At 39.9% G+C, this 23,689-nt stretch overlaps 1 protein-coding gene across 2 annotated transcripts in view; it reads left to right on the plus strand.

Annotated features, from left to right (window-relative positions):
- The window catches only part of ADAMTSL4 (ADAMTS like 4), a 419,450-nt gene that overhangs the window by 60,929 nt on the left and 334,832 nt on the right, over window positions 1-23,689 (plus strand). The window contains exon 2 of one of the 2 annotated variants that reach the window (XM_053705462.1): window positions 9,289-9,384. In XM_053705462.1, the coding sequence (XP_053561437.1) occupies window positions 9,368-9,384 (17 nt within the window). In that variant the 5' untranslated portion in view covers window positions 9,289-9,367. Of the gene's footprint in view, window positions 1-9,288; window positions 9,385-23,689 lie in introns of those variants that run through there. The other variant, XM_053705467.1, reaches the window with a different exon arrangement.

The following is a 23,689-nucleotide window of genomic DNA, read 5'->3' on the forward strand; positions in this document are numbered from 1 at the left end:
AAGAGATTGTTGTTCCATCATTATGTCCTAATCCTTCCTCAAAGAAGGAACCTCTTTTGCATAATCTGGACGTAGTCCGTGCCCTGAAGTTCTACTTACAGGCAACTAAAGATTTTCAGGAAACTTCTTCTCTGTTTGTCGTTTATTCTGGTCAGAGGAGAGGTCAAAAGGCTTCGGCCACCTCTCTCTCTTTTTGGCTTCGTAGCATAATACGTTTAGCCTATGAGACTGCTGGACAGCAGCCTCCTGAAAGAATTACAGCTCATTCCACTAGAGCTGTGGCTTCCACCTGGGCCTTTAAGAATGAGGCCTCTGTTGAACAGATTTGCAAGGCTGCAACTTGGTCTTCACTTCATACCTTTTCAAAATTTTACAAATTTGACACTTTTGATTCTTCGGAGGCTGTTTTTGGGAGAAAGGTTCTACAGGCAGTGGTTCCTTCTGTTTAATGTTCCTGCCTTGTCCCTCCCATCATCCGTGTACTTTAGCTTTGGTATTGGTATCCCATAAGTAATGGATGACCCGTGGACTGAACACACTTAACAAGAGAAAACATAATTTATGCTTACCTGATAAATTTATTTCTCTTGTAGTGTGTTCAGTCCACGGCCCGCCCTGTCTTTTTTTGAGGCAGTTCTAAATTTTAATTAAAACTCCAGTCACCACTGCACCCTATAGTTTTTCCTTTCTCGTCTTGTTTCGGTCGAATGACTGGATATGACATGTGAGGGGAGGAGCTATATAGCAGCTCTGCTTGGGTGATCCTCTTGCAACTTCCTGTTGGGAAGGAAAATATATCCCATAAGTAATGGATGACCCGTGGACTGAACACACTACAAGAGAAATAAATTTATCAGGTAAGCATAAATTATGTTTTTTGTAAAGGAAGATGCCAACTAAATGATGACAACAGCATGCAGTGGCTGAAAGGAAGGGCCCTGAACTGCCTAAACAATAATTTAAAGGTTAAATGGTGGATTGGTGACTTTCGTAAAGGTCTCATTAGTCTCAAAGTCTGTAGAAAGATGTGAATAATCAGTAGTAAGGTCAAAATGTCCTAAAAAGGAACATACAACGGGGACACACACACAAACTCAAACTTGCACATACACCCAAGGAAACACCGACAGAGACAGCCTCAGAAAACACACAGACACACACACACACAGAGAGACACACACAGAAAACACACAAAGACATACACATACAGAGAGACAACCACATAAAACACAGAAAGACATACATACACACACCCTCACTGAGACATCCACAGAAAACACAAAAAGACATACACACATCCTCACAGAGACACCCACAGAAAACACACATCCTCACAGACATCCACAGAAAACACAGACATACATACAAACATACATACACACACACCCCCACACACCCCCACACACCCTCACAGAGACATCCACAGAAAACACAGACATACACACCCACCCTCACAGAGGCATCCAGAGAAGGGCACCTACCATTTGTGTATTGATGAGGAAACATTTCTGCATGGTTTTAAATATAGAATTTCTACAGCATTATCAAATAATCATAAATACTTTGCTGCTAAAAAAAAATAGTTTTGGAACCCTGGCCCCACCATACAACTACTACCACACTGAAGTTACAATCCGAAATTGCACAAAGAAATAAAAAAACATTTACTAGTAAGTCCTACCTCCTCTGCAAATGAAAGTGATCTGCCGTCTGACAGAAATCCTCTCAAATGCTAATACTTTACTCCTTTTAATAACATTTCCCATGCTCAATTAGCACTCTGCTGTAGTACCCACTGGTGGCTGCCCATTGGGCCCCTGACAGGAGTCAGCCCTGTCACCCCCTGATGGCGGCCCTGGCAGGCGCATTGTCTTTGGCGGATCGAAGGTATAGGATAAAGTTCTTTCGGGTGTTGACTGTCCCTTTAAGTTACATTATGCAATTAATTTGTGCTTTGAATAGCAGAAAATGTTATCATATTAGACTAGAAAGTTGTACAGTGCCCTCACTGTTTATGTGGAGAACACTGCAATATACATAATATATAATACTAAAAAAAAGACAATGACCTGTTTTTAACATTGCCAAAGCCTCAAACTCATCTTGTTTCAATGGCTGATTTAGTTATTTTATATATTTTATTTTATTATATTAACATTTCACTTGTTACTTTGTGTAAGCTCCACTGCTAAATTCTTTTCTTTCTGAAATTGCATCAGAGAGCTCAGCATTGTGTGATTGTACAGTTTATATAAAGAGAGAGAGAAGATAGAGAAAGAGAAAGATAGATAGAGACGATAGAGAGAGAAAGAAAGAGAGAGACAAGAGAGAGAGGAAAGAGAGAGAGAGAGAGAGAAAGATTGAGAGAGATTACAATTGTTATATATTACTTCCCGAAGTGTCATCATTTGGTTAGACTGTCAACCCTGGATGAGCTGACAATTGCAGGGGGTGTCAATCAACCAGATCGTATTCGATTGGGTTGATTTCTGTCCGCCGCCTCAGAGCAGGCGCACAAGTTATGGAGCAGCGATCTTTAGACCGCTGCTTCATAACTTCTGTTTCTGGCGAGTCTGAAGGCTTGCCGGAAACAAGGGGCATCAAGCTCCATACGGAGCATGATAAATATGCCCCTATGTCTTTGTACTTACCACAGAGTTCTCTTTCCAGTCTTAGTACAAGGGATAACCCTGCACCAGAGTTTGACATGAATTCTTGAGAATAAGAAGGTCTAACTGTCCCTTAGCCTAAATATTAGTGTTGTTAGATAACTAGTGGTTGTCCCACAATTTATTTTCCATTTAGTAACTAGATGTAAGGTCTAAATACTGCAGAGAACATATCATGGGGACAATATTTAGAAATTTTGACAACTTCAAAGCATTTGGAGATATTTTGAAGCCAATTTAATTTGACATTAAACTCAATAATATGAGCAGCAACGTGTTAGTAATTGTGCAGCTAGAGCATCTACCAGTAAGGTTACCACCTCAGCCATATTTTCCTGGACAGTTATGAGTTACACGTGGTGTGCAGGGAAGAACTGAAACAGTGATAGCTTTTACTAGAAGCATTTTTCAAGACTGAAATAGACTGTTAGTGGTATTTTAGATGATGTTTAATTAATCAGTTGTAATAAATATGAGATATAAATAAATTTTTAATATAGATATGAAATTTAAATTCCCTGCGCTCTGCCATCTTAATATGAGGAGAGTCCACGGCTTAATTCCTTACTTATGGGAATACTGAACCTGGCCACCAGGAGGAGGCAAAGACACCCCAGCCAAAGGCTTAAATACCTCCCCCACTCCCCTCATCCTCCAGTCATTCTTTGCCTTTCGTCACAGAAGGTTGGCAGAGAAGTGTCAGAAGATACGGAGTAGTTCCTTATGGAGGGTAGTACCCTTCGAAATGGGACTGGAGTTTTTAAGTAGTCTTGTCAGCCTCTCAGTGAGAGCATTGGTGAATGTTAGAACTGGAGATGCAGGGAGAGTCTTTCTGCGAACCCATCCAGACTCATATTAACAGCTCCTAAGAAATCAGTGTTGACGAGTTTCACTGCCTGCTTCTATCACTTAAGTCCATGTCAGGAGCGATGCTGCAAAACTGTCAAACTTTAGAGGCTGTGTTTCTGTTCTACGGCATAGATTCCGGTAAAATCATTTAATTATTTATACACATTTGATAACGCAAGAAGACAGGGTCACAGTGTGACTCCTTTTTTCTGCATTTAATCGAAGGTTAATGTCTCCGGAAGGGGATTATTGAACAGGAGGGATTAATCACATATTTTTTATATTGTGTTTATGCTGTGAGATTTGTGAGATGGGCTCAGGTTTTACTTTCACTTTGGAGCGTTGCACAGTCAGTTAGGCTTGGCGCGCTTTTAGTGGTGCAGGGGCGGTCCTGCATGGCGCCCCATGTGACCGGGTATGGTCACAGTGGCTCTCTTCTTCCTGACTGTGCGGTGTCTGGAGATGAAGCGGTTTCTCTCTTGGCCTGGGTCATAGGAGGTAGTGAGTGCCCCAGCCATTGGGGGTATAAAGGTGCCATTTATTTTTGTCTTTAGTCCTTTTTTATAAGCGCAAGCTTTGGAGGACTAGGGTACTCCCTCTTTACCTAAAGCTAATGCCTGTCTATATTGTGAGGAGGCCACAGTATACCCGCCTGCTCAATTATGTTCCACATGCCTTGATAAAGTAATATTATCAAAGAAAGCTAATATGTTTAATACTACTGAGCCTTCAACCTCTGAGGAGTCTTTGTCCTGTGAGGTGCGCACCCTACATTCATCTCCTAATACACATTCAGCTTCCCATAGCATTCCTATTCCTCCATCTGGAAGGGCCCTTTTACCACCAGACTTTACTGAACAGTTACAGATGGCAGTGTCTGCGGCCTTTAGTGCTTTACCTCGCCCTGCTAAGCGCAACGAAAGGTTAAATATTGCTATCCTTCCCAGGGGTCATCTACTAGCTTGTTGGATTTATCTGATACAAGATTATTCAATGATGAAGACGCCTCGGATACTTCAGAGGATGCTCTTTCTGGGTCGGAATCTGCTGCCTCTAAGCCTCCAGCTACGGAGTAACCAGACTTTAGATTTAGGATTGAACGCTTTTTGCTAAAGGAGGTGTTGGCTACTTTAGAGGTTCCAAAACCTAAATTACCTGAGGAACCTTGCATTCCTAAATTATATAATGTCTACAAGGACAGGGTTGTACCACAGATTTTCCCGGTTCTCGATTTATAAGGCGGCTACTTGGTCCTCCTTACATACCTTTTCATAATTTTACAAGTTTGTCGTTTTTGCTTCGGCTGAAGCATCTTTTGGGAGAAAGGTTTTGCAGGCTGTGGTGCCCTCAGAATAGGGTCCGCCTCTCATTTTACCCTCCCGTTTCATTCAGTGTCCTCTAGAGCTTGAGTATATGTTTCCCACAAGTAAGGAATGAAGCCGTAGACTCTCCTCATGTTAAGATGGAAAACATAAATTATGCTTACCAGATAATTTCCTTTCCATCTGTATGAGAAGAGTCCAGGGCCCTCGCCCATATACTCCGATGGGTGAACCAAAATTTATTTTCTCTTCCGGGTCCATTTATACCCTGATATTTCTCCTACTGTTCCTTGTTCCCTCAGCAGAATGACTGGGGGATGAGGGGAGTAGGGGAGGTATTTAAGCCTTTGGCTGGGGTGCCTTTGCCTCCTCCCGGTGGCCAGGTTCATTATTCCCACAAGTAAGGAATGAAGCTGTGGACTCTGCTCATACAGATGGAAAGGAAATGATCTGGTAAGCATAATTTATGTTTTGTTGTAGCTAGAGTGCTGATTTGACAACTATTAAAATCTTTAGCTCACAGAAAAAAATTGACTTTTGAAGTTAGTGGCGGAGCGCAGGGTATTTGAATTTCGTATGTATATTAAAAAGTAAGTTATAGCGCATCTTCATTACAACTGATGAATTAAACGCCATCTAAAATATTAGTAACATTCCAGATCAGTTTTTATAAAGGGGAAAGTTTACCATCACTTTAAACTCAGCATATTAAGAGCACATATAATGTTTCATTATTGAAAATGAAACATTCATTCATTATTTAATTTGCTTCCATTTGCTGTACAATACATCTGAAAATTGTACCTGTTCCACATTCTCCCAGTCTCCCAAGGAGGCTTGGGTTAATCCACTTTTAGCTAATATATCTGTGAGGTTTTTTTTTTACCCCCCTCTCCTACTTTAGATTTTCTGTACTCATTAGCTTTTTAAGATTGTCAGTTTTTCATCAACCAATCATGATAGGAACCAAAGTATTATTTTCAATAGCAGTGAGCAAACAAGGTAGTTTAGGTGTTAATATTATTGTGCAATGTGCATATATAAATAAATATTTATATTTAGCTATTACATAAAGATTAAAAAATGAATATATATCTATTTTAATACTTGTTAAATATTTTTTTTTTTACTAATTAACCAAGCTAAATCCGTTCTAAACCACCTGAAGGGGATTGAGGGTGGGATACCTCAGTCTTTCCTTAAAGGGACATTGTACACTAGAGTTTTCTTTTCATAAATGTTTTGTAGATGATCCATTTATATAGCCCATCTGGGAGTGATTTTGTAAAAATGTATAGTTTTGCTTTTTTTAAACAAAAATAAAAAAAAGATAAATATGTTCATTCACCATTAAAGCAGGGTTACAAGTATAATGGGACCTTGGGACATAATAGCGACAAACTGATAAATGTGAGTAGTCAAATAAACATCATACTTGTCTAAAAAGATTGCTGTATACATCCAAGGTCATACAAATACAATAAGGTAATAGCAATTGTACAGTAGTGGGGAACATTTTAACATGGAATCTCCCTTTTCTAATATATATATATATCCTCCTAAAAGTAGAAAGACCACTCTTGGGCCTGTGCATAAGTATATATAGAATACTGGAGGTGAGATATGATTTCTTGAGCATAAGCCACAATATAGTAATATATAATGAGAAACAAAGAACATGGATTTGTTGTGACTATAACAATTAGATGCCTAAGTAAACAAAAAGAGTAATATGTGTTATCAGAATTTAGGAATAGCATAATAAAAGCTACCATGGACATATATAAATTCTCCTAAGAGTATAAAGACCGTTCTGGGTCTGTAGATAAGTATATAGAATACTGAAGATAGGATCTAGTATTTTCTGTAGGAGCCACAATGCAGTAACTATAGAGAGTATAGACAATGTTAATTGAATGATTAGGCAGTGGGTGGGGAAAGACAGTGGGCAAGAGCCGCTTCAAAAGATGCTCTAGGTATTTGGGGCTAGTGTATTGAGAAAGGAAGGGTATATCGATGAGAGTGGCTATGACATTGAATATAAATATTATATTATAACTCTTAGTTATAGAGATAAACAATCTTACTGTAAGAGATACTAATAATATTGGTAAACATTAGCTGATGGCTATGGGGCCACAATGGAGCTGATAGTCCAGCTTTGTTGAGCAGTGAGTGACCTGCTTAGGGTAACATAATACACTGGTTAAAGGGCCACTAAACCCAAAATATTTCTTTCATGATTCAGATAGAGAATAGAAATTTAAACAGCATTACAATTTACTTCCATTATTTATTTTGCTTCATTTTTTAAATATCCTTAGTTGAAGAAAAAGCAATGCACATGGTGAGCCAATCACACGGGGCTTCTATGTGCAGCAACCAATCAGCAGCTAGTGAGCATATCTAGATATGCTTTTCATCAAAGAATATCAAGAGAATAAAACAAATTAGATAATATAAGTAAATTAGAAAGATGTTTAAAATTGCATTCTCTTTCTGAATCATAAAAGAAAAAATGTGGGTGGCATGTCCCTTTAAGCCTAATATAGAAAAATATGACATAAAATAAGCTATCATCATAAATTGAAAAGCACTGTAGAGGATCATAATGGGGAGGAAATCTATATTAATCCAAATTAACATTTGGGAGGGCAAAGGAATAAACCTGCTTGTTGTCTTGACAAGGAAAAAGTTTGCAAGTCTTGTGAACGTTAGCAGAAGGTTCAACATAAAACAGTTTAGTTCTTAATAGGAAATGTGCTAAGACCACGTTCCTACTGAGGAAAGAAGTAATGTTGTAGAGAGAGGCTTGAGGCTCTATCTTCTAAAACTAGCTGTAACTGTTCAGCCTACCCCAACTATTACGTAGTTCTGGCATCGATGTGTCCCTGAGTGTAGGGTATGGCCGTATAATGGCAATATTTGATCCAGGCCATGTTCGCGCCGTATTTCTATGTCGCACTGCTTTTTCTTAATGTGGTGGAGAGACTTTGGAAAAGTGCGGCGTTCCGGAGCTCTTGTTAATTCAAGAGGCTGTCTCAGTGTTCTGATGGGGATCGGTCCCGCAGTGACTTTTGGCTTCTATTTGGGGCCATCATCTGACAAAGTGAAAAGCACTGATGATTGAAGCAGCAAATATTCTCCCAGCACGGACGAGCCGGCCGCCCTCCCCCGAACTGTGGTAAAACTGACAGAAGATGTCTCCTCATGGTCCCTTTCAGCGGTGACCCAGAGAGTATACTTTGTGGCTTGGATAGGCTTCAATGTTGAGACTTGGTGTAACTCATTAGGGGCTACGGCAGCTATTTTGTTGTGTTCTGTATTTTCGCAATTACGGCGAGTGGATTTAGATGCAATGAGGTCGTTGAAGCTATGATCCATTTTGTGCCCGAGATCCAATAAGGCCCTTTGGAAAGTAATAGATGTCCTCCATTTGTTCAAGTGTGGTTAGGCATAAGTTAGCGAATGTGGAATGAGATAGCAGGTCAGAAGTACGTTTGGCATACCAAGAGCTGCTCTACCCAACCGATGATCTAGCTGGGGGGAGTTGAGTGTTGTAGGCCACTGCCGTCAAGCTGAGGATGTCCGATTCAAATGTTCTTTGTATATTCTTCTTTATAGTAGTGTCTATTACATGCAGTTATATGAAAATTGGTGTATACTGTCCTTTTAACTGCGCAAGTGCAATCAGAGTTGATGCTATGGGGCCGATTTATCAATCCCCGAACGGCCCCTAATGTATCTGTTTCTGCGCGAGCCTTTAGGCTCGCCGGAAACGGGATTTAAGAAGCAACGGTCTTAAGACTGCTGCTCCTTAACTCATACGCCTCCTCTGATGCTGCGGTCTGCAATTTGCCCGATCATGTACGATTGGGTTGATTGACACCCCCCTAATCTGCAAGGGGCGGCATTGCACAAGCAGTTCACAAAAACTACTTGTGCAATGTTAAATGCCAACAGTGTATGCTGTCGGCATTCAGCAATGTGTGGCGGACATGATCAGCTACAGCAGATGATGTCCGCCAGACATTGGTAAATCGGCCCCTATATCTGCGTATTAGTTTGTGATTGTTTAGCAAGGTTTCTTTTGTTCTGGGGACAGGGAATCAGTGAAAAGAAAAAATATAAAGTAATATGCTCATTTGAGAAACTAAAGCTGCATTATTCATTGCAAAATTCTTCTCAGATATGAAGGCACATTGTTATGCAGCTTACTATTTGTGTTTAATGTCCCTTTAATTGCAGTGCGTGTATTTTACTTGCATAGCCACAGATTTTAATGTTCAGGCAAACTTTGTAATAAGGAACAGAACTCTAGGAAAAACACTAATCACACAATAAGTTGTAGTCAAAGATGTTGAGTAGATATTATGTTACTATATAGTAACCTCAAATCGTTTTGTGTCAGAGAATGTTTAACCTCTTCCTCTTTTTGCTCTTTATAGGATTGCATTATCAAGAAATCATTCGCCTGCTGGAGTGGCAGTAAAGAAAATAACAAATTCCTTCTGATCAACATAAATCATGACCTTGAAAATCAGGTAACAACGCTAAGAGAACTGACCAACATAGAGAAATTGTAATAAAGTATTAACCTCATGTAAAAACCCTTTCTTCTTGTGCATTCTGAGATAAAATCTGTGAAAATTATCTTTCATGATTCAGACAGAACATACAATTTTAAACAACTTTCCAATTTAATTCTATTATCAAATTTGTTTAATTGTCTACCTAGGTACAAAGTATACCAAGAGAAGGAAGCAAATTAGATCATAGAATTAAATTAAAAATGTGTTTAAAACTACATGCTCTATCTGAATAATGAAATAAAATTATGGGTTTTATATCACTTTAATTACAGCACTTTATACTAGAGAACAGATTAGATTTGAGGACTTTCTGTAAAAAAAAGAAAATGTTATCTGTTTCTAGATGTGTAACAGGGAATTACTTTTATATAGCAACATTGGCTGTATATGATAGGGTTCATTTAAAGGGACAGTGTAATGTGTCACCAATAATCCATTTTACCTACTGGACTGCTAAATTACGAGTTGTGCGTTAGGCTGAAAAAGCAGCGTTAACAGGTCCTAATGCTGCTTTTTTACGCCCGCTGCTATTACAAGTCTTGCAGGTTTAGGGTCACCATACACTTCTTTGGCCTTACCGCAAAACGACTTACGTAAACTTCGTAAAGTCTTTTTTTCTATGGGACTTCCATAGCGCCGGTATTACGAGTCTGTCCTGGGAGGCCAAAATGTGAGAGGTACACCCTACCCTGTCAAGAGTCCTAATGCATTTAAAAGTCAGTAGTTATGAGTTTTATGGTACAACGCCGTAACATAAAACTCATAACTAAAGTGCTAAAAAGTACACTAACACCCATAAACTACCTGTTAACCCCTAAACCGAGGCCCTCTCGCATCACAAACACTAAAATTAAATTTCTAACCCCTAATCTGCTGCTCCGGACACCGCCGCCACCTACATTATATTTATGAATCCCTCATCTGCTGCCCCCAACATCGCCGCCACCTACATTATATTTATTAACCCCTAATCTGCCGTCCCCAATGTCGCCGCAACCTACCTACACTTATTAAACCCTAATCTGCCGCCCCCAATGTCGCCACCACTATAATAAACATATTAACCTATAAACCGCTACACTCCCGCCTTGCAAACATTAGTTTAATATTATTAACCCCTAATCTGCCGTCCCTAACATCGCTGCCACTATACTAAATGTATTAACCCCTAAACCTAAGTCTAAGCCTAACCCTAACACCCCCTAACTTAAATATAATTTAAATAAATCTAAAAAAAATACTATAATTAACTACATTATTCCTATTTAAAACTAAATACTTACCTATAAAATAAACCCTAAGCTAGCTACAATATAACTAAGAGTTACATTGTAGCTAGCTTAGGGTTTATTTTTATTTTACAGGCAAGTTTGTATTTATTTTAACTAGATACAATAGTTATTAAATAGTTATTAACTATTTAATAACTACCTAGCAGTGATGTGCAGTCACTAGAGGCAGGTGAGGCAGTGCTTCACCTCTCATATGGGCAAAAATATATATTTTTTTTATGGGCTTTAAAAAAATAAAATAAAAAAATTGCAATTTTTTTCCCCAGCATTTTTTTTCTTCACAGATACATGTTGTGCAATGGAGAGGCACAAGTAGGTCTGCCCACCATTACACAACATGCTGCGCCATCTACTGGATGAAAGTGGTTAAGATCATTGCATGGCCCATAAGTGCTTTATTTGAGGCAGTCCTATTTGGGCTGAACCAATCCAGTGAGAGGCATTAGTAAGTGGAACTTAGGGTTGGGGCTGGATGTTAAATCATATAAAACAAAACAAAAATGGAAAAAAACTACTTTCATTTATTTTGTTGCTGTGCTGTGAAGCTGCCAGCTTTTGCTAAAGTGAAAAAGAGAGTTCTGTATTTCCCCTCTAAGTGCAGTGGAATGTGCCACTGTCACTTCCTTAAAGGGACAGTAAACCTTAAAAATAATGTTATATAATTCTGCACATAGTGCAGAATTATATAACATTATATTAGCCAAATATTATTTAAATGTAATTTCCCCTATTCATTTTTAAAAGAAAGCGCTGTTTCACAGACCCGCTCTCTGCTGTGACTATACAGCTGGCCCGATGCGCTGAGGAAATATAACAGACCCGCTCAGCAGAGAGCGGGTCTGTGAAACAGCGCTTTCTTTTAAAAATGAATAGGGGAAATTACGTTTAAATAATATTTGGCTAATATAATGTTATATAATTCTGCACTATGTGCAGAATTATATAACATTATTTTTAAGGTTTACTGTCCCTTTAATACAGACAGAGGCAGAGCAGGAAGAGAGATGCAGTCAATGAGCAGTGTTTTAGCCACATCTTAGTAAGTTCTGCAACCTTAGATTTCACTGAAAGGGATTCTGTTAGTGAAAATTATAATTTAATGAATGTGGTTTAGTGTTTTTTTACTCTTTTACAGCAGGGTCGTTTTTGTATTTTGTTTCCTCAACCTTTACACCCACTAACTTAACAGCTTGCCTTCACTTTCTGAACTCTCTGTAGCTCTGCTGTTTTATTACTTAAAAATGCAGTGGTCTCTCTCCCTCCCCCCTTGTGTGTGTGTGTGTCTCTCTCTCTCTCTCTCTCTCTCTCTCTCTCTCTCTCTCTATCTATCTCTATCTATCCATCTCTCTCCTTATGTGTTGTTCTCCCCATGGTCTCTCTGTCTCTCTTCCTCCCCCTCTGACTCTCTCATCCCTTATGTGTCTCTCTAACCCTCTGTGTTTGATTGTGTCTCTCTCTCTTTCTCTAACCCTCTGTGTGTGATTGTGTGTCTCTCTCTCTTTCTCTCTCTCTCTAACCCTCTGTGTGTGTCTCTCTCTCTCTCTTTCTCTCTCTCTCTAACCCTCTGTGTGTGTCTCTCTCTTTCACTCTCTCTCTAACCCTCTGTGTGTCTCTCTCTTTCTCTCTCTCTAACCCTCTGTGTGTGTCTCTCTCTCTCTCTTTTTCTCTCTAACCCTCTGTGTGTGTCTCTCTCTCTCTTTCTCTCTCTCTCTCTCTCTCTCTCTCTAACCCTCTGTGTGTATCTCTCTCTCTCTCTCTAACCCTCTGTATGTCTCTCTTTCTCTCTCTCTCTCTCTCTCTCTCTTTCTCTCTCTCTAACCCTCAGCGTATCTCTCTCTCTCTCTCTCTCCCTCTGTGTGTGTCTTTCTCTTTCTCTCTCTTTCTCTCTCTAACCCTCTGTGTATGTGTTTCTGTCTACCTTTTATTTATTTAATTAATGAATTGGTAGTGCCATCTGATGGTGTGGCTTTATTTAAAGGGGTGGGGTCAAGCGCCCCACCATCTTTACATTTCACCAGCCGCCACTGGATCAAGACATTTTTATATTTACTGAATAATGAAAGAATATATAAGCATAATTTGCAGCATTAAAGTAAAAAGTATGTTTTAAACATATTTTCTCCAACATTGGTGTGTCCGGTCCACGGCGTCATCCATAACTTGAGGGAATATTCTCTTCCCCAACAGGAAATGGCAAAGAGCACAGCAAAAGCTGTCCATATAGTCCCTCCTAGGCTCCGCCCACCCCAGTCATTCTCTTTGCCGCTGAACAAGCAGCATCTCCACGGAGATGGTGAAGAGTATGTGGGAGGATAATTGTGCTTTCAAAGATCCTATGGATAAAAAATTGGAGGGTTTGCTTAAAAAGTTTTTTGTACAGCAAGGTTACCTCCTGCAACCTATTTCGTGCATTATTCCTGTCACTACAGCAGCGTGGTTCTGGTTCGAGGAACTAGAAAAGTCGCTCAGTAGAGAGACTCCGTATGAGGAGGTTATGGACAGAATTCACGCATTTAAGTTAGCTAATTCCTTTATTTTAGATGCCGCTTTGCAGCTAGCTAGATTAGCGGCGAAAAATTCAGGGTTTGCAATTGTGGCGCGCAGAGCGCTCTGGCTAAAGTCTTGGTTAGCGGATGTATCTTCCAAGACAAAATTGCTTAATATCCCTTTCAAGGGTAAAACCATTTTTGGGCCAGAATTGAAAGAGATTATCTCAGACATCACTGGGGGTAAGGGCCATGCCCTCCCACAAGATAGGCCTTTCAAGGCCAAGAATAAGTCTAATTTTCGTTCCTTTCGCAATTTCAGGAACGGACCGGCCTCCAACTCTCCAGCCTCTAGACAAGAGGGTAATGCTTCGCAAACCAAACCAGCTTGGAAACCGATGCAAGGCTGGAACAAGGGTAAGCAGGCCAAGAAGCCTGCTGCTGCTACCAAAACAGCATGAAGGAGTAGCCCCCGATCCGGGACCGGATCTAGTAGGGGGCAGACTCTCTCTCTTCGCTCAGGCTTGGGCAAGAGATGTTCAGGATCCCTGGGCACTAGAAATAGTTTCTCAGGGTTATCTTCTGGAATTCAAGGAACTACCCCCAAGGGGAAGGTTCCACATGTCTCACTTATCTTCAAACCAAATAAAGAGACAGGCATTCTTACATTGTGTAGAAGACCTGTTAAAAATGGGAGTGATACACCCAGTTCCAACTGTGGAACAAGGACTGGGGTTTTACTCAAATCTGTTTGTAGTTCCCAAAAAAGAGGGAACCTTCAGACCAATTCTGGATTTAAAGATTCTAAACAAATTTCTCAGAGTACCATCGTTCAAAATGGAAACTATTCGAACGATTTTACCTACAATCCAGGAGGGTCAATTTATGACTACCGTGGATCTAAAGGATGCGTATCTACATATTCCTATCCACAAAGATCATCATCAGTTCCTAAGGTTCGCCTTTCTGGACAAACATTACCAGTTTGTGGCTCTCCCATTCGGGCTAGCCACTGCTCCAAGGATTTTCACAAAGGTACTCGGGTCCCTTCTAGCGGTTCTAAGACCAAGGGGCATTGCAGTGGCACCTTACTTGGACGACATTCTGATACAAGCGTCGTCTCTTTCAAAGGCAAAGGCTCACACAGACATCGTTCTGGCCTTTCTCAGATCTCACGGGTGGAAGGTGAACATAGAAAAAAGTTCCCTGTCTCCGTCGACAAGAGTTCCTTTCTTGGGGACAATAATAGATTCTTTAGAAATGAAGATTTTCCTGACAGATGTCAGAAAGTCAAAACTTCTAAACGCTTGTCAAGTTCTTCACTCTGTTCCACGACCTTCCATAGCTCAGTGCATGGAAGTAGTAGGGTTGATGGTTGCGATCCACATCCCAGGAGTGGAAAACTGGGAGGCGGATTATCTGAGTCGTCAGACATTCCATCCGGGGGAGTGGGAACTCCACCCGGAGATATTTGCCCAGTTGACACAATTATGGGGCATTCCAGACATGGATCTGATGGCGTCTCGTCAGAACTTCAAGGTTCCTTGCTACGGGTCCAGATCCAGGGATCCCAAGGCGACTCTAGTGGATGCATTAGTAGCGCCTTGGACCTTCAACCTAGCTTATGTGTTTCCACCGTTTCCTCTCATTCCCAGGCTGGTAGCCAGGATCAAACAGGAGAGGGCCTCTGTGATTTTGATAGCTCCTGCGTGGCCACGCAGGACTTGGTATGCAGACCTGGTGAATATGTCATCGGCTCCACCATGGAAGCTACCTTTGAGACAGGATCTTCTAGTACAGGGTCCATTCGAACATCCAAATCTAGTTTCTCTCCAGCTGACGGCTTGGAAATTGAACGCTTGATTTTATCTAAGCGTGGGTTTTCGGATTCTGTGATAGATACTCTGGTACAAGCCAGAAAACCTGTAACTAGAAAAATTTACCATAAAATATGGAAAAGATATATCTGTTGGTGTGAATCCAAGGGATTCTCATGGAGTAAGATTAAAATTCCTAGGATCCTTTCCTTTCTCCAAGAAGGTTTGGATAAGGGATTATCAGTGAGTTCTCTAAAAGGACAGATTTCTGCTTTATCTGTCTTGTTACACAAACGACTGGCAGCTGTGCCAGATGTTCAAGCTTTTGTTCAGGCTTTGGTCAGGATCAAGCCTGTTTACAGACCTTTGACTCCTCCCTGGAGTCTGAATTTAGTTCTTTCAGTTCTTCAAGGGGTTCCGTTTGAACCTCTACATTCCATAGATATCAAGATGTTATCTTGGAAAGTTCTGTTTTTGGTTGCTATTTCTTCTGCTAGAAGAGTTTCTGAGTTATCTGCTCTGCAGTGTAATCCGCCCTATCTGGTGTTCCATTCAGATATGGTTGTTTTGCGTACTAAACCTGGTTTCCTTCCAAAGGTTGTTTCCAACAAGAATATTAACCAGAAAATAGTTGTGCCTTCTTTGTGTCCGAATCCAGTTTCAAAGAAGGAACGTTTGTTACATAATTTAGATGTAGTACGTGCTTTAAAGTTCTATTTAGAAGCAACAAAGGATTTCAGACAAACGTCTTCTCTGTTTGTCGTTTATTCTGGCAAGAGGAGAGGTCAAAAAGCTACTGCTACCTCTCTTTCCTTTTGGCTGAAAAGCATCATCCGATTGGCTTACGAGACTGCCGGACGGCAGCCCCCCGAACGAATCACAGCTCACTCTACTAGGGCTGTGGCTTCCACATGGGCCTTCAAGAACGAGGCTTCTGTTGATCAGATATGTAAGGCAGCGACTTGGTCTTCCCTGCACACTTTTGCCAAATTCTACAAATTTGATACTTTTGCTTCTTCGGAGGCTATTTTTGGGAGAAAGGTTTTGCAAGCCGTGGTGCCTTCTGTTTAGGTAACCTGATTGGCTCCCTCCCTTCATCCGTGTCCTAAAGCTTTGGTATTGGTTCCCACAAGTTATTGATGACGCCGTGGACCGGACACACCAATGTTGGAGAAAACAGAATTTATGCTTACCTGATAAATTACTTTCTCCAACGGTGTGTCCGGTCCACGGCCCGCCCTGGTTTTTTAATCAGGTTTGATAATTTTCTTTCTTTAACTACAGTCACCACGGCACCCTATGGTTTCTCCTTTTTTTCTCCTGTCCGTCGGTCGAATGACTGGGGTGGGCGGAGCCTAGGAGGGACTATATGGACAGATTTTGCTGTGCTCTTTGCCATTTCCTGTTGGGGAAGAGAATATTCCCTCAAGTTATGGATGACGCCGTGGACCGGACACACCGTTGGAGAAAGTAATTTATCAGGTAAGCATAAATTCTGTTTTAATGGGCATGGATTTCTAGATCTCATAATCAGAGCAAGCATTTTGTTATCTGGCAAGTGTTTCTGTTACAATCCTTTAGACTAAAATCAGATGTTTACTAAGTTGACCAGTTTTCCAAGACACCATTTAAACGGACATGAAACCCATATGTTTTCTTTCATGATTTAGAAAGAACATGCAATTTAAATAACTTTCCAATTTACATCTAATATCTAATTGTCTTGATTCTTTTGATATCCTTTGTTGAAAATCATATCTAAATATGCTCAGTAGCTGCTGATTGGTGGCTGCACATAGATACCTCATGTGATTGGCTCACCCATGTGCATTGCTATTTCTTCAACAAAGGATATCTAAAGAATGAAGGCATATTCAAGCCACTGCCTCACCAGCCTCTGACGTCACTGCACATCTCTGCTACCTAGCTAAAATATATACAAAAGTACCTGTAAAATAAAACTTAACCTAAGTTACAATAACACCTAACACTACAATACATTTACTAAATTAAATACAATTACCTAAATTAAATTAAATTAGCTAAAGAAAAAAAAAACAAAAAAACACTAAATTACAGAAAATAATAAACAAATTACAGATATTTAAACTAATTACACCTAATCTAATAGCCCTATCAAAATAAAAAAAGCCCCCCCAAAATAAAAAACCCCTAGCCTAAACTAAATTACCAATAGCCTTTAAAAGGGCCTTTTGCGGGGCATTGCCCCAAAGTAATAAGCTCTGTTACCTGTAAAAAAATTTACAAACAACCCCCCCAACAGTAAAACCCACCACCCACACAAACAACCCCCCAAATAAAATACTATCTAAAAAAACCTAAGCTCCCCATTGCCCTGAAAAGGGCATTTGGATGGGCATTGCCCTTAAAAGGGCAGTTAGCTCTTTTGCAGGCCCAAACCCTAACCTAAAAATAAAACCCACCCAATACACCCTTAAAAAAACCTAACACTAACCCCCTGAAGATCGACTTACAGTTCTTAAGACCGCACATCCATCCTCAAGGAAGCGGCAGAAGTCTTCATCCAACCGGGCCGAAGTCCTCAACGAAGCCGGGAGAAGTCTTTATCCAAGCCGGGCAAAGTGGTCCTCCAGACGGGCAGAAGTCTTCTTACAGAAGGCATCTTCTATCTTCATCCATCCGACGTGGAGCGGGTCCATCTTCAAGACATCCGACGCGGAGCATCCTCTTCATCCGACGACTACCCGACGAATGAAGGTTCCTTTAAGTGACGTCATCCAAGATGGCGTCCCTTAGATTCCGATTGGCTGATGGAATTCTATCAGCCAATCGGAATTAAAGTGGAAAAATTCCTATTGGCTGATGCAATCAGCCAATAGGATTAAAGTTCAATCCTATTGGCTGATGCAATCAGCCAATAGGATTGAGCTTGCATTCTATTGGCTGTTCCTAAAGGAACCTTCATTCGCCGGGTAGTCGTCGGATGAAGAGGATGCTCCGCGTCGGATGTCTTGAAGATGGACCTGCTCGGATGGATGAAGATAGAAGATGCCGTCTGGATGAAGACTTCTGCCCGTCTGGAGGACCACTTCGCCCGGCTTGGATGAAGACTTCTCCCGGCTTCGTTAAGGACTTCGGCCCGGTTGGATGAAGACTTCTGCCGCTTCCTTGAGGATGGATGTCCGGTCTTCAGAACTGTAAGTCGATCTTCAGGGGGTTAGTGTTAGGTTTTTTTAAGGGTGTATTGGGTGTATTTTATTTTTAGGTTAGGGTTTGTTCCTGCAAAAGAGCTAACTGCCTTTTTAAGGGCAATGCCCATCCAAATGCCCTTTTCAGGGCAATGGGGATCTTAGTTTTTTTTAGATAGTATTTTATTTGGGGGTTGTTTGTGTGGGTGGTTGGTTTTACTGTTGGGGTGGTTGTTTATATTTTTTTTTACAGGTAAAAGAGCTGATTACTTTGGGGCAATGCCCCGCAAAAGGCCCTTTTAAGGGCTATTGGTAGTTTAGTTTAGGCTAGGTTTTTTTTTATTTTGGGCGGGCTTTTTTTTATTTTGATAGGGCTATTAGATTAGGTGTAATTAGTTTAAATATCTATATTTTGTTTATTATTTTCTGTAATTTAGTGCTTGTTTGTTTTTTGTACTTTAGCTAATTTAATTCAATTCAGGTAATTGTATTTAATTTAATAAATGTATTTAATTATAGTGTAGTGTTAGGTGTTATTGTAACTTAGGTAAGGTTTTATTTTACAGATACTTTGTATTTATTTTAGCTAGGTAGTTATTAAATAGTTAATAACTATTTAATAACTTTTGTACCTAGTTAAAATAAATACAAACTTACCTGTAAAATAAAAATAAACCCTAAGCTAGCTACAATGTAACTCTTAGTTATATTGTAGCTAGCTTAGGGTTTATTTTATAGGTAAGTATTTAGTTTTAAATAGGAATAATGTAGTTAATTATAGTAATTTTATTTAGATTTATTTAAATTATATTTAAGTTAGGGGGTGTTAGGGTTAGGGTCAGACTTAAGTTTAGGGGTTAATACATTTAGTATAGTGGCGACGACGTTGGGGGTTGCAGATAAGGGTTAATAAGTGTAGGTAGGTGGCGGCGACATTGGGGGTGGCAGATTAGGGGTTAATAAATATAATGTAGGTGGTGGCGATGTTGGGGGCAGCAGATTAGGGGTTCATAAGTATAACGTAGGTGACAGCGGTGTCCGGAGCGGCAGAATAGGGGTTAATAAATATAATGCAGGTGTCTGCGATGTCGGGGGTGGCAGATTAGGGGTTAATAAGTGTAAGATTAGGGGTGTTTAGACTCGGGGTTCATGTTAGGGTGTTAGGTGTAGACATAAATTTTCTTTCCTCATAGGAATCAATGAGGCTGCATTACTGAATTTTAAGCTGCTTTTTGCTTTTTCTCAGCCGGCTCTCCCCGTTGATTCCTATGGGGAAATCGTGCACGAGCACGTACGACCAGCTCACCACTGAGTTAAGCAGCGCTGGTATTGGAGTGCGGTAATGAGCAAAATTTTGCTCAACGCTCACTTCTTGTCTTTTAACGATGGGTTTGTAAAAACTCGTAATACCAGCGCTGTAGGTAAGTGAGCGGTGAGAAAAAACTGCTCGTTAGCACCGCATAGCCTCTAACGCAAAACTCGTAATCTAGCCAGGAATGTATTCAGTTGTTTACAAATAGCTCGTTTACATTATTTTTGCACCTGAAATAGCTTATTTTATTATTTGTTTTCCCACTCATACTGAACAACACTGAACTTAAGCTTTGGTTGCAAAAGAAAAACACATGTAAACGAGAAGGTTAAGATAAAATAATGCTCCCAGTGGGGGGGCTATGACAGAGAGATGATCTAAAGCTCTCCGCTCAGGCGAGATGATCGAAGAAGTCTCGTCAGTATGGTGATGTCCGTTAAAGAAATGTAGAAACACAAATGTAACTTTGAGAGATGTTTATCTCACAATGTCTGGTTCTCTATATAAAGAAAAGACACCTATATTACAATAGAAGGACTAAAAAAATCCAAACTATTTTGTGATTTCTCTACATGGTGGCAAGTTTTTGTTCATCAGGCCCTAAGTATTGGTGTTTGAGTAAACAGTAATCAATAAGATAAGGAGGACTTTGTGTAAATAACTAGACAGATAGCATTATGAGGTATTCTCTCCCTACAAGACCAGCCCACTGTATTGGGTTGTGGTTTCAGTTAGCAGAAATAGTTATTTTAGATACAAAAATATACCTAAAGGAACAATTTCCCATACACTTTAAACTCTGCAGCTGATATAACAATAATTGAAAACACATTAAGGACAAACACATTTTACAGTAAACTGTCCATGTAAAGGGAGATTCCGGTCAAAATTGAAATGCACATCGATGAATTACATCTTTGAATAGAAACATATTTGCAATATACATGTTAGCACTGTTTTAGTGCTAACATTTTTCTCTGCACATGCATGTGAAGCATAGCTAGATATTCTCAGTGCACCAGCAATTTAAATACTTCAGCTGCTAAGAAAACCAGTGGGAAATGTATAATTTCAGCAATTAACAAATTGAGTCATTAACAGATGATACAAGCACCTTAGGCTCTCTGTGCAAGTGATGTGCTTAAAATGCTGGTGCACGGTGCATACTTAAATACACTTTTGAAACAGCTTTTATTAGAAGCATTTTTGCTAATACATGTATACTACAAAAATGCTTCTATTCAAAACTGAAATGGATCCATTTGGATTCCAATTTTAGCTGGAATATCCCTTTAATGTAGATGTGTTCACTCAGCTTGTTTGTTTATATCTATTCTTCGCGTCCGGTTTTGTTCAGGAGCCAATCGCACAACAACACACTTAGTGGGAGCAGAGTCAGTAAACACAGCTGATTTTACCCCAGCTGTCTGGGAGACAGATGAAGTACGGATCGGAAGAAGATACTAACTGGGCTCAACATGCAACTTTCATAAACAACCAGGTGCTTAGACAGAACCTCCGTGTAGCAGGAGATGTAGTTCCTGTACAAGTTGGGAAGCAAATGACCCTTTGTATCATATACTTAAAGGGACAGCATACTATATTTATACTTAGAGTGTTCCAAATGACTTGTTCTACCTACTGCAGAGTATTAAATGTATGAGGAATTGTTCCTTCATGCTTATTTTTTTATTTAAAAATAGCTGTTTTTGCTCATTAAAACTATCACCTGTTCTTTTCAAGGATCTGCTCATAAAACATTGGGCTGAGTCTGCAGGTAAAGCAGACCTGCTAATGTTATCTGTGTCTAAGCATAGTTAAGAAATGCTAATTATAGCTGGGCACAACCAAAGCTATTGTCTCCTGTTTACAAAGCTTTGTTACAGAAGATAAATTTGTTATTCATATTTTCTGGGATGGGGTAGTTTCTAAAGGTAAAAGCAGCTATTTCAAATGACAAATTAAAGGTAAGGGAGCTGTTTGCAAACAATTAAATATACTCCAGGAGGTAAAATGAACCTTTGGGAACATATTAAAGGGATATGAAACCCACACATTTTCTTTTGTGATTCAGACATTTAAAAAAAGTTTCCAATTTACTTCCATTATCAAATTTGCTTAGTTCCCATAATATTCTGTGTTGAAGAGATACCTAGGTAGGTGTTTGGAGCACCACTACATGGCAGGAAATAGTGCTGCCATCTAGTGCTCCTGCAAACAGATAGCATTCTTGCAAAACTGATGCCATATAGTGGTCCATACATGGGTAGGCTCCCAAGCATACTCCCCTGATTTTCAACATAAGATACCAAGAGAATGCAGAAAAATTGATAATAGAAGTAAATTAGAAAGTTGTTAAAAATCGCATGCTCTATCTGAATCATTAAGGAATGAATTTAAGTTTCATATCCATTTAATGTAGAGAAAATTACAATGTTCTTTTAATGTCCACTTAATATAATTTTATATTTTACAGACTGAAATGCTTAGTATCACTGCATAGGTACTCTTTATCATAATTTAGTGCAACATGACCATTACCTGTGTATCCCTTATCATTATGCACAGCCACATAGCTATTATCTGTGTGTGTATATACTTAGCAGAACTATACATTGCAGAATGCCAGAATAATATTACTAACTCAAGGACTGGGGCCGCACTGCATCACTCCAAACAATTGTATTTGGTTCTCTCTGTCTCCTCACTGAACTTTATATATCTGAATGATAGAAGAAGTGTCAGTTCCTTAAAGGGATGTAAACGAGCAAAAACAAAAAGCACGCTCAACTATGGTAGGGCCTTTTATTATTGCCCTATTGCTTTATATATATATAATATATATATATATATATATATATATATATATATATACACACTCATCGGCCACTTTATTAGGTTCACCTGTTCAATTGCTGAGTAACACAAATTGCTAATCAGCCAATCACATGGCAGCAACTCAATGCATTTAGGCATCTAGACGTGGTGAAGATGACTTGCTGAAGTTCAAACCGAGCATCAAAATGGGGATTTAAGTAAAAAACAACCATCTCTAGGGTTTGGTTTACAGAGAATGGTCCAAAAAGAGAAAATATCCAGTGAGCGGCAGTTGTGTAGACGACAATGCCTTGTTGATGTCAGAAGTAAGAGGAGAATGGGCAAACTGGATCGAGATGATAGAAAGGCAACAATAACTTAAATAACCACTCGTTACAACCAAGGTATGCAGAATACCATCTCTGAACGCACAACACGTCAAACCTTAAAGCAGATGGGCTACAGCAGAAGAAGACCACACCGGGTGCCACTCCTGTCAGCTAAGAACAGGAAACAGGCTACAATTCGCACAGGCTCACCAAAATTGGACAAGAGAAGATTGGAAAAACGTTTCCTGGTCTGATGAGTCTCGATTTCAGCTGCCACATTCAGATTGTAGGGTCAGAATTTGGCGTAAACAACATTAAAGCATGGATCATCCTGCCTTGTATCAATGGTTCAGGCTGGTGGTGTAATGGTATGGGGGATATTATCTTGCCATACTTTGGGCCCCTTAGTACCAATTGAGCATTGGTTAAACACCACGGCCTACCTGAGTATTGTTGCTGACCATGTCCATCTCTTCTGATGGCTACTTCCAGCAGGATAATGCACCGTGTCACAAAGCTCAAATCATCTCAAACTGGTTTTCTGAACATGACAATGGGTTCACTGTACTCCAATGGCCTCCACAATCACCAGATATCAATCCAATAGAGCATCTTTGGGATGTGGTGGAACGGGAGATTTGCATCATGGATGTGCAGCCGAAAAATCTGCAGCAACTGCGTGATGCTATCATGTCAATATGGACCAAAATCTCTGAGGAAGGTAACCAACACCTTGTTGAATCTATGCCACGAAGAATTAAGGCAGTTCTGAAGGCAATAAGGGGGTCCAACCCAGTACTAGCAAGGTGTACCTAATAAAGTGGCCGGTGAGTGTGTATGTATATATATATATATATATATATATATAGGGAGACTAGAGAGAAATGCACTCACAGGAACGAACAACCAGCTCAATATCATTGTTAGCCTGTTCTATGGCGATTCACCACCTGGGTTCAACTTCTTTTAGCCTAGTAATGCTTTTCACAGAGTAGAATTCTCCTGTAGTATATCAGTCTGACCCCGCCCCTCCC

Source organism: Bombina bombina, chromosome 1 (assembly GCF_027579735.1).
Source record: "Bombina bombina isolate aBomBom1 chromosome 1, aBomBom1.pri, whole genome shotgun sequence".
NCBI classification, from domain to species: domain Eukaryota; kingdom Metazoa; phylum Chordata; class Amphibia; order Anura; family Bombinatoridae; genus Bombina; species Bombina bombina.